The sequence below is a fragment of the Oncorhynchus mykiss genome, chromosome 15 (genome assembly GCF_057628025.1).
Source record: "Oncorhynchus mykiss isolate SJ-2025 chromosome 15, ASM5762802v1, whole genome shotgun sequence".
Lineage (NCBI taxonomy): Eukaryota > Metazoa > Chordata > Actinopteri > Salmoniformes > Salmonidae > Oncorhynchus > Oncorhynchus mykiss.
This window is the reverse complement of record NC_143036.1, coordinates 51,956,792-51,971,852: the sequence shown is the minus strand read 5'-3', so window position 1 is coordinate 51,971,852 and position 15,061 is coordinate 51,956,792. Positions and strand designations below refer to the sequence as shown.

The window sequence follows — 15,061 nt, the reverse complement described above, 5'->3', positions numbered from 1 at the left end:
AACAAATCATTTAAACGACTGCATAATTAAATATATACTGTATATATTTTGGGGGTATTTTTTTACAGTTTATTGAGACAGGTATGAAATGACAGAGGGGATACAGATAGGTGTGAGAAATAGTCTTCGGTGGGGAGAGGGGTGTCTTAGTGTGTTACTGCTAGACCATGGACTCTGCATGACTTGCATACATTTTTTTGGGGGGGGAGTCAATTTCAATTCACCCCAGAATCATTTCTTACAGTGTGGCTGTGTTCTTGAGTGGATAAAATTCCAAAGAAATGTACAATCTTACTGCCCCTCCTGTTTCTAATCTGTCTAAATAAAGCATTGAAAAAATAAAGATGGAATTCCACACAAAAAAAAAATACTACAAAAGTGTACTACAACACTTTACATTGGGTTTACATTCAAACACCCTCCAAACCTCAGCTTAGGTGCACGTCTTTTCAGGGTTTCATTACCCAATCATGGTGTTCTGAGACGTTCTAATTTCACAGTGTGACTTGTACGTGTACGATTGAAAAATGCATTGAAATCTAAACAGTCTTTCCCAGTGCTCAGTGTGCTAGAGCTTCCCTGTACTGTAGACAGGTATACAACAAGAGCAAGGCTCTCTATGTCGGCTCTCGATGTTTGCTTAGACCCTATAATGAATTCATTCATTGGTTGATGGATTAGCACTTAACAATAATTAATTGTTAAAGTGGAGTTTCCAAACATTGTGGAGGTGAGTGCCACTGCCCGTTCAGCTCCTTCTTTCTACCACTGTTCACCACATCCCCTTCCCCCCTTAGGTTATGTTTGGAGGAAGGTTAATGTCCATCAGAGATTAAAATAGAAACTGGATAAGGCAGTTACCACCTCATAAGAGCAGCCAACACAGCCTCGTTTAAATCATTGATATACATTACAAACTCCAGAAGTACGGCAATGCTTTCTATCCAAGCACTGTTCCCACCAACAAAGAATTGCTATAAATTCAATTCTTCTTCTTCTTCTAAATTGTATTCTTTCTCACTGGCTCTTTAAGATGGATTACTGCGCCCGACAAAGTAAGGTCTCTTCTGGCAAGGTCATGGTCACGGGGGCAGCTTAATCCGAAAGTTTATTCATCCACCGACAAGATCAGGAAGATCCGCAGGAGAAGCTTGTTCCTGACATCATTTATAAGAGGTTTATAAGTGGTTTATGGTCATATAAAAGGGAGCCTTTCAGCATCATAGTTCACATCTAAGGGACGGACAAGTAGTGGTCTGAGTCAGAGAGGAGCCAAGATGGGAAAGGACTTCCATCTGTACGAGAACATCTCTAAGGTCAGCCCATTTGAGGGGCCACAGTATCACCTGGCCCCAATATGGGCTTTCTACCTACAGACTGCTTTCATGGGCTTTGTGTTCTTTGCTGGAACACCTCTAAACTTTATCATTCTCGTGGTGACAGTGAAGTACAAGAAGCTGAGACAACCGCTGAACTACATCCTGGTCAACGTCTCGTTAGCAGGTTTCATCTTTGTGACGTTTTCTGTGAGTCAAGTGTTTGTTTCTAGCGCGAGAGGATACTACTTCCTGGGTTACACCTTGTGTGCAATGGAAGCTTGCATGGGTTCAATAGCAGGTAAATTCAAACGTCATCATAAGAACAACAACAACAAAAATGTACTTTAACGATTCCTTTTTTACTCTTCTGATTATTTGCATGCAAACTCGTTCTTGTGTTCGATGTCTTTGATATCTCCTAACATGTTGATGGCTTCTTCTCTCTTCCTCAGGGTTGGTGTCAGCTTGGTCCCTGGCTGTCCTTGCCTTTGAGAGATATGTGGTCATCTGCAAACCCTTCGGCACCTTCAAATTTGACAACAACCAGGCTCTGGCGGCTGTTGGCTTCACCTGGGTCATGGGGATCGGATGTGCCACCCCACCGTTCTTCGGCTGGAGCAGGTACTGATCCACAAACACTTTGATCTTGTAGTGTGTTATAGTCTGGATTAATAAATACTCTTTGTATTTGGCTATTATTAGGCTATTTGGTTCACATTGCACACACAGGGAATGGGGAAAATGGTAATTATCCTCAAATTTGTTAAAAGCACATGCATATGTTTTGCTGTACGTGTAAGGTTCTGAGCAGCAATTAATGTCACTAATTGGCTTCAACGTTTGCATCGCTCGCTGCTTTTCAAGTTAGATAAGTCACTGATTGATATGGGCAAGGAGGAAACCCTGCAGAGAGACAATGCGTGGGGCTTTAGTAGAAGTAACTTGGGTTTGTTTTACAGGTATATCCCTGAGGGTCTGGGCTGCTCCTGTGGACCTGACTGGTACACAAACAACGAGGAGTACCACTGTGCCAGTTACACCAAATTCCTTATTGTTACCTGTTTCCTCATGCCCATGTCCATCATCTTCTTCTCCTACTCCCAGCTGCTGGGAGCACTACGGGCTGTGAGTACAATGCTTTCTGGGTAAAAAAAACTAAGTAGAGTAAATTATTTGATTTGGAACCCACATGTGACCAGTGTGCGCATGTGTGTGTAGGTGGCAGCTGCGCAGGCTGAGTCAGCTTCCACCCAGAAGGCAGAGAAGGAAGTATCCAGGATGGTGATTGTGATGGTGTGCTCCTTCATTCTGTGTTACGGCCCCTACGCCCTGGCAGGCTTGTACTTTGCCTACACAACAAGCGAGAACAAAGACTACCGCCTGGTGACCATCCCTGCTTTCTTCTCTAAAAGCTCCTGTGTATACAATCCTCTTATTTACGCCTTCATGAACAAACAGGTGAGTCTATAACCCCCGAAATGCATAGATATACACCAACATAGTGGCACACACACACACTCAGTCATTGACAAACACTCAGAAATGAGGCACATCAGAGGTGAGTCAGAACAGGACACACAACCGTATCATGTTCATTGTCAGTCATATAAATCTATCTACTTCTCCCTCAGTTTAACGCCTGCATCATGGAGACTGTGTTCGGAAAGCAGATTGAAGAGACTTCAGTTTCAGCCTCCAAGACTGAGGTCTCCACAGCATAAACTGTGACGCTGGTCTCAGTCCATCAGGAGCCCATCCCCAACAGCCAACACCTGACCACCCCTTACCTCCACTGCTTCATACCAGGAAGGTCCTACTGTCAGAGAACTTTTCCAAACTCCGTAGTATTATTCTTATCATAATCAGTGTGTGATTTGTATAGGGTTTGTGGTGGTATTGTGGGCCATTTTATTTCTTATTCATATGGGAACACCCCTTAGCACACCATGAGAGCCAAAAAGGGGTTTATTTTCTCCTGCGCTTTCTTTCCCTCTTCCTCCTATCCACCTCTCTCTCACCTCTCCCCCACAAATCACACCCTGTTTAAGACAGTAATGAATCATGTACATTTCATTCTGAATATTGACCGAACCTGTCTGATGATGGCATATATTAGCTTACCAAAGCTGCAGTCTAAAAATAGCAATGCATGAAAAAAAATGAAGAAAAATACGAGTTTAGCAGTTTTATTTTTGTATCTCCGGAATGGGGGGTCTTGGGGTGGATTCAATAAACCATCAAAGGTTCCCTAACACATGATTGAAAATGTGAGTTCAGGGCAAATAGGGTTTATTGAATCTACTCCTTGATGAAATACTCAACATGTTGATTTATTGTAACATATCTAAGGTAAATAAAGATTTATATTGTATTACGATGCACTTTTATAACAGTGGTGGACAGTGTTTTATTTCAACCACGATCACCATTTATTGGATGTCTTAACAAAAACCATTAACACAAACACAACCAGACAAACAAACTCTTAAAAAGAAGTTGTGCCTTGAGGCTCAAACTTGAACAAATAAGTTTACTCAATTAGTTTTTTTTTTATTGAGAAATGGACTGTGGAATCAAAAGTACAGCATTCAATCCAAAAAATATGAATGTCCATACACTGTGCATAAATTCAGAAAATAAACACTTGCTGACTATGTAAATACTTCAACATAATCTTAATTGAATTTTAAGCAAGCGTAATTCAGCAACGACGCTGCAATGCACCAACCTTTCAGTTCAGCACGCCCCACAGGAAGGAAGTACAACCGCTCTTATTTCTAACCAATAGAACAACAGACGCGCTCTCACACTTGTGCTGCTACTCAATAGTCCAAAACGGTTTCCTTTTCTTGTTTCACATTGGTCATCTAACATACTTCTTTCACCTATCATTTGTTTCTAGACCAATGCAGATGGAGGCAAGGAGAGGAAGCCACTGTAGACTGCTGAGAGGCAGTGATTGACAGCGGAGAAGGCTACAGAAGCAGTGATGAACTGCTAATAATAACGGCCCTAGTCATGTAATAACGGCCCTAGTCATGATAGACAAATACAGTACATATGAAGAAAAGGGGGTCAAAGAAAGTGTTTATGGAGAAACAGAGCAGGGTGAGGGATGATTTCACTGTAGTGGACTCACGTTCCCATGACCCCCTGATTCACTGATATTTAGTGTCAGTTTCATTGGTTGAGCTCCCAAAAGACTACTCAGAGAAGGCACACACTGGGTTAAAGGAAATGTAGGAGGCTAATGTTGGGTAGCATCTCTCATCTACTAACTATACTAAGAAATGATGGGCTATCACTACAATCAGTGTCATTCAAAACATGACTGTAAAAAACACCAAATCATTCCCACACATGAAGGGTTTGGTGGAAGAATTATAAATGATTACAACTCCAAAAGGAGTATTCAGTGCTTGTGAGTATACCATTGTGTTTCAAACCAAGGCAAAAATAATGACCAATCTAAACTACCTATGTACGTAACAGAACAATAAAATGAAGTGTTGGGATGGGAAGTCAGTATATATAAACACACGTAACTATTAGGTGCTAGCAACCACAAACGAATTGGAGACAATGTACTGTATGAATAGGTTTCGTACAAAATATAAATCAAACCAAGTATAAAACTGTTTCATCTAGCTAGGACTAAATCATCTAAAACTCATCGTGCCGTACCAGCGCCTCGCCAAAGTCAGTTGCTTGACTTCCTACAAACAGGTCGTACTTGTTCAGGATCTCTTCCTTGCTGAGCTTTCCATCCTGAAATCAAAACAAAAAGGATATTTAGTCAACACAAGGTTCAAACAGACACAGACATTGTGAGTGAAATAAATAAAAGGGGAGAAAGAGAGAGAGAGATTGAGATTGTCTCACTTTGTTTGAGTCAGACTCGTAGACGAGGTGTTTGGCCTCGGCCTCTGCGTGGTCGTAGTCTGAAGGAAGGATCCAGTCCATAGTCTCCTCCCGATCCATCTTCCCGTCTTTGTTCTTGTCCCGGAACTCTGAGAATTGCTCGCGCTCTGTCGCAACCCAGTCTGGCTCCTCCATCTCATCTTCATGGTTGTACATGTCACCTAGGAAACGAAGGAGAGGAGGTAGAAACATCAATATACTACATCTATTGAATGGGGACCTCGGCATAAAGTGACTACTCACTGAGTACACCAAACATTAGGAACGACTTCTTCAATGCTTCCTATAGTTGTGTTAAGTTGGCTGTATGTCCTTTGGATGGTGGACCATTAATGATACACACAGGAAACTTTTAAGCGTGAAAAACCCAGCAGCGTTTCAGTTCTTAAAACAAACCGGTGCGCCTGGCACCTACTACCATACCCTGTTCAAAGGCACATACATCTTTTGTCTTGCCCATTCACCCTCTGAATGGCACACATACACAATCCATGTCTCAACTGTCTCAAGGCTTATAAATCCTTCTTTAACCTGTCTCCTCCCCTTCATCTACACTGCGTTAAGTGGATTTAATTAGTGCCATCAATAAGGCCTAGTCACTTTACCCTGCCTTCATGTACATATCTACTTCAAGTACCTTGTACCGCTGCACATTGATCAGGTACTAGTACTCCCTGTATATAGCTCCATTCTTGTGTATTCAATTGTGTTAGTTACCATTACATTTTTTCTAATCATTTATTGTACTCTGCATCATTGGGAAAGGTTCGTAAGCAAGCATTTCACTGTGAAGTCTAGACCAGTTGTAGTCTGCACATGTGATAAGTAACATTTGATTTAAGGGATCATAGCTTTCACCTGGATTCGCCTGGTCAGTCCATGTCATGGAAAGAGCAGGTGTTCCTAATGTTTTGTACACTCACAGTATGTCCACTTCAGTCCTTACCTATGTATTCATTCAGGTCAATGAAACCATCCCCATTCTTATCAATGTCTTCCATGGTTTCCTGTAGGGTAAACAAGGAGGAGAAAGAGGAGGATGGTCAGGGAGCCGACCGGTGAACACTGGTCCCGTGTTTCATTTTTTACAAATGCCTTTTAACCTAACTAACACAGAGAATGAAACACACATACCAGCACCACTATGTCCTTCATGTGGTCGTACTCCTCTGGGTGTAGGAAGGCGGTGAACTCCTCTTTGTTGGCGATCTGGTCTCCGTTCTGGTCGGCCATTTTGAAACGCCTCTCGTCCCTCGCCATCATGTGCTGGTAGTTGTAGCCATCATCTGGTTCCGGGTCATCTGTGTGTTCAAAGGGAAGCGGCTATGATCTCTAGTTAATCACACGTGATACACCCTGACCTGAATTTCACACGATAAATCAACCAAATCAGTGAAACTAATACTAAAGGCCCTGCAATTATCCAACCAATCATAACCAACACATTTATGTTTTGGACCAATTGCATTTCCCGGGCTCATGCTCATGCATGCTCACGTCATGCCCTTCTTACCCAGATAGGTACCATAAGTTACGTTCCTGTATTCCTCCCAGGAGATCATGCCGTCATTGTTGACATCAAAGTCCTTCCATTGGCGGTCCACGTTCTCATAGATGTACTTCTTCTGAGCCTTCTTAATCCACGCTTTCAGCTCCACCTCAGTGACAAAACCATCACTGTCCCCATCAATCTTCACTACAATCACACTGTAACAGAAAGGGGAAGAGCAAGAGAGAGAGAGAGAGAGACTGTTAAAAAAATGAAAAATGTAGTTCAAAGGAGGACAAACTACATTTACTATAATACCAATGTAATAACAGTCAACACCAAGATCTAGAACAGTCTACGTGAAAGTGACAGCCTGTTCTTTGAATCTGATGATGGGAAAGGGGAATTCTACCTCCTCTCCATTTACTGGCAAACAAGTCTATACGTTGATTAACTTTTACTGAAAAGAGAACATACTTCTTTGTATGAGTGACAGCATTAGTTTAAAATTGCAATAAGTACTTTTACATTTATATTACTCTGCCACGTTAACATACAGGTAACTTGTAGGTAGCAAACTACATGAACAGTCTCTGATTGGCTCCTCAACTAGGGCTATGACAGTCTTGGAATTTGAGGTAACGGTAATTGGCAAGGCCAATGTACACGGTCACCGACAGAACCGTTCAAGGGATAAGGGGTCAAAAAAGGAGAGATCACAACTCTATTTGTACACTTGTTTACATGGATATGCTTCTTAATAAAAGCCTACTTGAAACAAGCCATTACACATTGTTATCATCATGACATTTCATTATTATTATCATTTCAGGTTATTACTTAAATATTAATCAACAAATGATTCTGTCTCTTCTGCCACGAAGAGAATCATTAGATCACTTATTCTGGTATTGCAACTATGTAGCTTGTTCCTGGTCACAGGTTCAGGAATGGCTGAAAAATCACAACATTTAATCGAAATGAATCCTACTAATAGTACTGTTGGGAGATTTGGAAAGCCATAGTCAAACAATCAACAACATAATAATACTTTCAGTAAAAATATTTTTCTTCAACTTACAATCTGTAGATACTATGCAATTAGAAAGAATTTCAGAATTCTAGGGGCGCCACCCGGCGTGCCACCTAGGCGAGCCTGACGAGCCGGCCGAGGCATGAGCAACGGACAAGCCGGGTGGAGCGTAGAAGGTGTGAGGAGGTGTGATGGTGCGGGAGTGCTTTGCTGGTGACACTGTCTGTGATTTATTTAGAATTCAAGGCACAGCATTCTGCAGCGATACACCATCCCATCTGGCTTGCGCTTAGTGGGGCCATCATTTGTTTTTCAACAGGACAATGACTCAACATACCTCCAGGCTGTGTAAGGGCTATTTGACCAAGGAGGAGAGGGATGGAGTGCTGCATCAGAATGACCTAGACTCCACAATCACCCGACTTCAACCCAATTGAGATGGTTTGGGATGAGTTTGAATGCGGAGTGAAGGAAAAGCAGCCAACAAGTGCTCAGCATATGTGCGAACTCCTTCAAGACTGTTGGAAGAGCATTCCAGGGGAAGCTGGTTGAGAGAATGCCAAGAGTGTGCAAAGTTGTCATCAAGACAAAGGGTGGCTACTTTGAAGAATCTCAAATATATTTTGATATGTTGAACACTTTTTTGGGGGTACTACATGATTTCATGTGTTATTTCATAGTTTTGATGTCTTCACTATTATTCTGCAACGTAAAAAATAAAGAAAAACCCTTGAATGAGTAGGTGTGTCCAGACTGGTACTGTAAAACAATGTTTAATTTTGTCAGCAGAATATATATTTTTTTATACAAAATAAAAAAGAAACGGAAAAGCCAATAGAAATGCCATGTTGGAGAGGATCTGTCGCATTTACGTATTCACACAACATTAATGGAGTCAAAATAAAGATATGCCTACCTTGACCTTGTCTGTTGGCTTTTCTGCATATACTATTTCGACGCACAAAACCATTCAAACGAACTCTCACTTGTCTCAAAATATTTGCATAACGTCACAGACTCTGTTGCTGCGATCATTCAATGGCAGTGGCATTGACATATTTTCTTCAACGAGAGGACGCCATAATGAGAGAAATAATGTAGCCTAAGCTACTGAAAAGAGGCCTATTACAAGATTACATCACGACAGGAGCGCTTGATTCTTAATAAAGAAATGGAGTCCGGACTAGGGCTGTTGCAGTGACCGTATTACCGTCACACCGGCAGTCACGAGTCATGAAGGCAGTCAAATTCCACGTGACCATTTAGTCATGGTAAATTGGCTTCTCCAAGCTCTGATGCTGCTGATGGTCATTAGTAGCCTACCAAACTTGCCAGCTGCCTGGCACTCAACACTCGATTGTCCCTCTAATCACTCTGACATCAATGCAAATGAATTCGAAAATCTAATCAAACACTTCATGAGAGCCCATGAGCTCACGTTGCGCAACATTTCAATAGGCTATGCAATTTGTCGAGAAAACAGAGTGATGGCTTCTAATAAAAAATAGGAGGATGAGCTTTCTATAGGCCTACTATATTTATTTCTCAACTTTCCTAATATTAAGCACATTGCTTATATTTACAACAGGAGTATAGCCTACTTGGCTGGCATGAAAATAAACCACGGGGAAAACCGTCCTCTATTCGCTATTTAAGTGCATAGATGACATGTAATTTTTTCAACTGACCCTGTTTCGATACAGGTGCATGACAATGGTCCATTCTAAATCAAAACAAAAATAAATTTCACATATATTATTTAGTATATGTAAAGACAAGATTAAATCAAGAATAGTCTGATGGGTGACAATATTAGCCTATCACTTGTGAATAATGCCCAGCATAAGAAACCATGTTTTTTTTTTGGCGACTTTTTCGAGTCATCTAGCCTAGCCCATAGGCCTATATGTTTTAATACGGTTTGTATCACAACTAAAGTGGCCAAATAACGTCTAAAATCAGGCACATTACAAGGGGTGTAGAGCCTAACTGGCATACATAGGCAGCGCGTGAGTTTCAAATTTGGGGGAGATCATTTTCACCATAAAAATGCACCTTTATAATAAAAGCATTGCATGCATAATTGCATTTAAGGTCACTTTTGATAATGTTTTCCGCTAACGGAAAATGTGCGCTTTTAGCCTACTACCATGTGCGCATTGCTGCGCTTATAATGTGAAGAAATAGCCTAATAATTTATCAACATTTTAAACTAAACATTCAGATGTGTTGCGTCGGCAACATTGCGTAAACAAGTTTTTTTCATGCTAGTTTTTGTATTCATTTGGGATATATCGCATCCCACAACAGTCCCAGACTATGTTTGTCAAATTTCTTTCTAGCACAGAATAGGTCGAACTTTGGGGATAGTAGATTGACATTGGCTAGTGCTTTTGCTGTTCGTGCTTTTGCTGTTCTGTCTTCACTTGTAGCCTGTAAGAAAGACCGGATCACATGATGGAGCACGCAGCACTTAGGGAGAAGGGAACAATGGCCACTGGCCGCAAAAGGCATACATTTTTGGGGGGTGCATTACGGCCACACAAAGGGGATGCTGCTGTGAAATTCTCGGCATTATCAAATATTTGTCAAATTGTGAATGAGTGACTGATATAGTTTATACAGCCTGTGCAAAAAAACTAAGCAAAGCTCATGCGTTTCAAGCTACTTTTTTCAAATCATCATTAAAGTCACATCATGACGGGGCTTCCCGAGTGGCACAGTGGTTAAGGCACTGCAGTGCTAGCTGTGCCACGACTGGGAGACCCATGGGGCTAAGCACAATTGGCTCAGCGTCATCCGAGTTAGGGGAGGGTTTGGCTGGCACGGATCTTCTTGTCCCATCGCGCACCAATGACTCCTGTGGCGGGCGGACACAGTCGCCAGGTGTACACTGTTTCCTCTGACACATTAGTGCAGCTGGCTTCCGGGTTAAGTGGGCATTGTGTTAAGAAGCAGTGCGGCTTGGTTTAGTTGTTTTTCGGAGGACGACACTGCTCTTGACCTTCCGACTCTACGTACGGGAGTTGCAGCGATGAGACAAGACTAACTACCAATTAGGGTATCCAGTTGGATACCTCAAAACATACAGCCCAACGATTGTAGAACAACTAAAGATACATAAATAACTCAAAATTAAGCATATAGGAATACCTATTTCTTTGTTAAACACTCAACACAGAATAACCGCATGTGCACGCACACTCCTTCAAATCGTTTGGAGAAAATATAATTTCTATTTTATTCAGCTTTCTTCAAAATGTATTCTTCATACTATAAAATAATGCCACGGAATTCTAAGCAAATCTTTTCTGCATAATAACTAGTGCAGCCCTCAGCCATTTCAGCCAGATCAGGAACTAACATAAGGACAACTCACGAGTATGCTATTCTGTTCTTCTGAAATAGACTACATTTTCTTCATATCATGCTTCTTTAGACCTGTCTAAAATAAATCATGGACTTATTAGACTTTTTCAAATGTAGATGTTCCAAAGGTCTGCATCAGTGGCTTGTAGGCTACGAGTGTTAGCCAGGAGATGCTAAATGTGTTTATGTTAATTAACGGTCAATTACCGTGAGACCAACAGTTATTTGTAGCCCTAGTCCAGATAGTTTCCTAACGTAGCCTTTCTGAACGGACATTTTGGCCTGTAGAGAGAATCAGCGAACTCACACACGCACACCCCCATAAAAGCATTCAACAATCAAAACCACCAGCATACTGTACTTCAGACACAAGAGCAAATATTTATCCTTTCACTAAAACATAATAAAAAAACCTAGGCCTACCTTAGGCTTTCCTGAGAGTAGGTTGGAAGACATTGACAATGAAAGATAGTATTCTATGCTATAGAATGAAGATCAAATTGACCATCATTAAAATAGAAACAAATACAAGCAACATGTCCATAGCCTCTTTATCAGCGACGTTGATTACGGAGGGGGAGAGTATTTTTCAAATACTGTGAGTAGCTATTATAATGGACTTCATTGACTTACTATGTGAGGTGAAGAAAATATGACTTAGAAGCCCAGCTGGGCACTTTCCTACTTCTGACATTTGCGAAAAGCAGGCCAGATACTTCTGTGCGTGTTCAGCCGCTCTCTCCGTCAACATTAACTAGTCAGAGAAACCAGACACATGCTCACTGCTCACATGGAGCGCGTAAATGATGATATGAAATAAACCAAAACTTGTTTATCACAAGTGTAGCGGGTTTTTAACGGTGCAAACAACAAGAATGAGAACGGTAAATTACTGTAATTAATACATGCATTAACAGAAATGAATGTAACAGGTGACAGATGACAGGAATTAATGGGAAATTGCCTATTTTACAAATGATATCCTACCACATAGGCATTCCTAAAAGTACATTGCGGGCCTAGGCTACTATTCTACTTTGCGGGGATAGGAGGACAGCCATTTTGGGGGTCTAGTTTAGGGCAGCATATCAGCCAGAACCGGGCTTGATCAGCGTTGATTCGTTTATAATTTAAAAAAAGATCCTGTATCAAATTATACCATGCCAGGTTGGAGAGGCTTGGTGAATTGTCCATTTGACACAACATTAGCGCATTATAGGCCTCAGAGCCAGAACTACCATGCCGACTGCTGTTGAATAATTAATGAATAGTAAGAAAAATCTAAACTTTTTTTTAAGGAATACAGATTTATTTACTAGCAAGCAATGAAAACGTGTACTGTATAAAAGAAAGTCCACACATCAAACGTTTTAACTGAAGCGTCATAGCCTATAGCACTCTACATCCCACTCTACAAGCAATTAGCTGCTCAAGCAAATGAAAGCTGTAAAGAGGAGATGTAGGTAAAGTTTATCTACATGAAAATAATATTAATACAATTTTTTAAATTCTAAAATGAATGTAGGCCTATTTAAACGGTTTTGACGGTTTTATTTTCATGACGCTCTTCATCCATAATCGTCAGTTACACGGTTATTCAATTACCGTCACAGCCCTACCCTCAACTTGATACTATTGATACACAGCCGAGCCGAGGAATGGTGGCCACATTGGACTACTGAGACGCAGCCAGGCAGAGACTTGAGTCTACTCACCCTAGCCTGCGCTTGCTCTCCTCTGGGCTGAGCTCGTCAAAAGATTTGGCCTCCTTTTGTCCCAGGAAGGCATCGTGGTCGTAGTCGAAGCCCTGAGCATCGTCGTGCTCGCGGCTGCTGAGAGGTGCATCGTGGTGAACGCGTTCCTTTTTCTCGGTGGGTTTACTGGTGGCATAGACCACGCAGAGGGCAAAGCACATGAGCAACGGCCTGATCTCCATCCTATGAGAGAGAGAGAGAGCGCGCGAGAGAGAGAGAGAGATAGCAAGATTAAAGACACCTCCTCCAGAGTGTTAACATCACATCTGCTGCTCATTAAGGCTGTTCAAAGTCTTTCAGAATTTAAACATCTCTTTGACATTATGGTGTTACAGTACTTGTTTCACATATTCAACTGTTGGTTGTTTATTAAACTGTTGCTGCTGGCAGCATGTCAGCATAGACTTGTGATAGGACATTTAAAAATGGAAGAAAAGAGATAGTCCTGTAGACAGGATAGGACAGATGAGTCAGGCAGGAAAGCCAAAATACATGTCTGAAGTGCATGCATGATGTCATGATGTCGTATTTGCAACATTGAGGTTGTTATATTGTTAACAGTATTTGAATGCAGATCAGGGGAACCACAATATCAAAATTGCTCACTATAACGGTAAAGTGGAAAGAATGTAGCGTTTGGCTGTCTGAACACAAATATAGGCACAGTTTGTTAACCTACAATGTATCAACGTATACACCATTCACAGACGGAATACACTTTATGTAATATGTCACATTTCGCTACATTACCAAATGTGGAACAATACAACAGAAATCAGTTGCTGACTGTAATGTAAGCTATTTTGTCTTCAGCCACTTCATCATAATAAGAACGCCTGCTAGCCGCTAGCTCTCTTGTCAGACTATTGGAATGTGCCTGAATTGCATATCCTACCGTTAATGGTTAGCTGATCATACAAAGTAACACTATCAATATTAGCGTGTAAGAGAAGTAAATATCATTGTATTACCTACCTACCTGCCTGATGATTCCAGACACAATATCTACACTATATCTGTTTCACAAGTCAACAGTTTAATAAACACACCCTAGCATCGGCCTCCTTCCTTCTTAAAGGAGATCCAATGAGATTACAAATTTGAGCCTTTACGAGCTTTGATTGGTCCACTTCAGCAAAAAGGCACATTTGGACGATGACCTAACGTTCCATAATAAAACGTTTTTTCATCGTATTCAAGTTTGATTGGCTTACACGAAAAGCGTTGTAGTGTTTGAACCAATCGTGTTTTAGAGAATGTTTTTACATTGGGTAAAATCTCAGCTGTGGACCCTTTGTCCGAAACCTCATCCTGGGCACCTGATTGGCTACTAATTGCCACGTCCCCAAATTTGAGTAAATCTTTCTAGAACTGTCATCATCCGCTGAAGTTTACATGGATATGTTTTGCAGTTGCTGTTGAACATGGGATAAAATATAAATATATGTGAAGTGAACATGTTCTTCTGCGTTTCAGTCCGTCTATCAGTCATCAGTCTTGAGTGGACCTGCCAATTTTAACTAGCTAGCTTCAGTGTCGTGAACAAGACCTAAATGTATGCAGCTGATTAGGTGTTACATTTATGGGGAGATGGATATGGTAGAGGGTAAATAAAGAAATTAATTGACAGTATAATAAATGATGTTTAACATTTGGGTTTGAACTTTTGTGGGATTAGATGTCGCCCTAACATGAATTGTTATTTTTTTTTGCCCGCTATTTCACTGTCAATGGAGGTAGGCTCAACTCACTTTGGTATGAATGTATGTGCAACATTCACTGAAAAATCGAATAAAAGTTTATTGGTCGAGTACACAGCAGATGTTATAGCAGGTGCAGCTAAATGCTTGTTACTAGCTCATAACAATGCAGTAAAATGCCAAACATGTACACAAATAATAATAAAAATAAATAAATACAAATATTGAAATGTCGGAACAAATCCAATTAACCCAAATAGCACTGTAACAGTAATCCAAATGCAATCTATACTATATGCACAATAAATGTACACATTATATACTAAGAATGATACAGTATGTACAGCAGTAGATAAATTAGAGTGAGCTATGTCAAGAATTAGTCGAGAATACAGTGCTTAAATACACAGTAGAAAACCCCCATGTCAAAAAACAAAACAGAGTACGGAATATAAATATACATGTATGTGAATGGT

At 40.9% G+C, this 15,061-nt stretch overlaps 2 protein-coding genes across 7 annotated transcripts; one reads left to right on the top strand and one right to left on the bottom strand.

The window, feature by feature from the left end:
- The first annotated feature begins 1,033 nt into the window (after positions 1 to 1,033).
- On the top strand, positions 1,034 to 3,706 carry LOC110490195 (putative violet-sensitive opsin). The gene is made up of 5 exons (XM_021563440.3): positions 1,034 to 1,617; positions 1,772 to 1,940; positions 2,279 to 2,444; positions 2,538 to 2,777; positions 2,951 to 3,706. The coding sequence occupies exons 1-5, from the start codon at positions 1,278 to 1,280 to the stop codon at positions 3,038 to 3,040; spliced, it is 1,005 nt and encodes a 334-aa protein (XP_021419115.1). The 5' UTR covers positions 1,034 to 1,277; the 3' UTR covers positions 3,041 to 3,706.
- Positions 3,707 to 3,848: 142 nt separating this feature from the next.
- Positions 3,849 to 14,042, bottom strand: LOC110490194 (calumenin-A). Of its 6 annotated transcripts, none has more exons than XM_021563435.3 (7): positions 13,865 to 14,042; positions 12,847 to 13,068; positions 6,754 to 6,947; positions 6,375 to 6,541; positions 6,187 to 6,247; positions 5,202 to 5,401; positions 3,849 to 5,087 (listed from the first exon to the last, which is right to left on the bottom strand). In XM_021563435.3, the coding sequence occupies exons 2-7, from the start codon at positions 13,065 to 13,067 to the stop codon at positions 4,983 to 4,985; spliced, it is 948 nt and encodes a 315-aa protein (XP_021419110.1). In that variant the 5' UTR covers position 13,068; positions 13,865 to 14,042; the 3' UTR covers positions 3,849 to 4,982. The 6 variants fall into 6 exon arrangements, with proteins under 6 accessions (XP_021419110.1, XP_021419114.1, XP_021419111.1 ...); XM_021563439.3 differs by having other exon boundaries at positions 13,857 to 14,041; XM_021563436.3 differs by having other exon boundaries at positions 6,766 to 6,947; positions 13,865 to 14,039.
- Between the last annotated feature and the right edge of the window lie 1,019 nt (positions 14,043 to 15,061).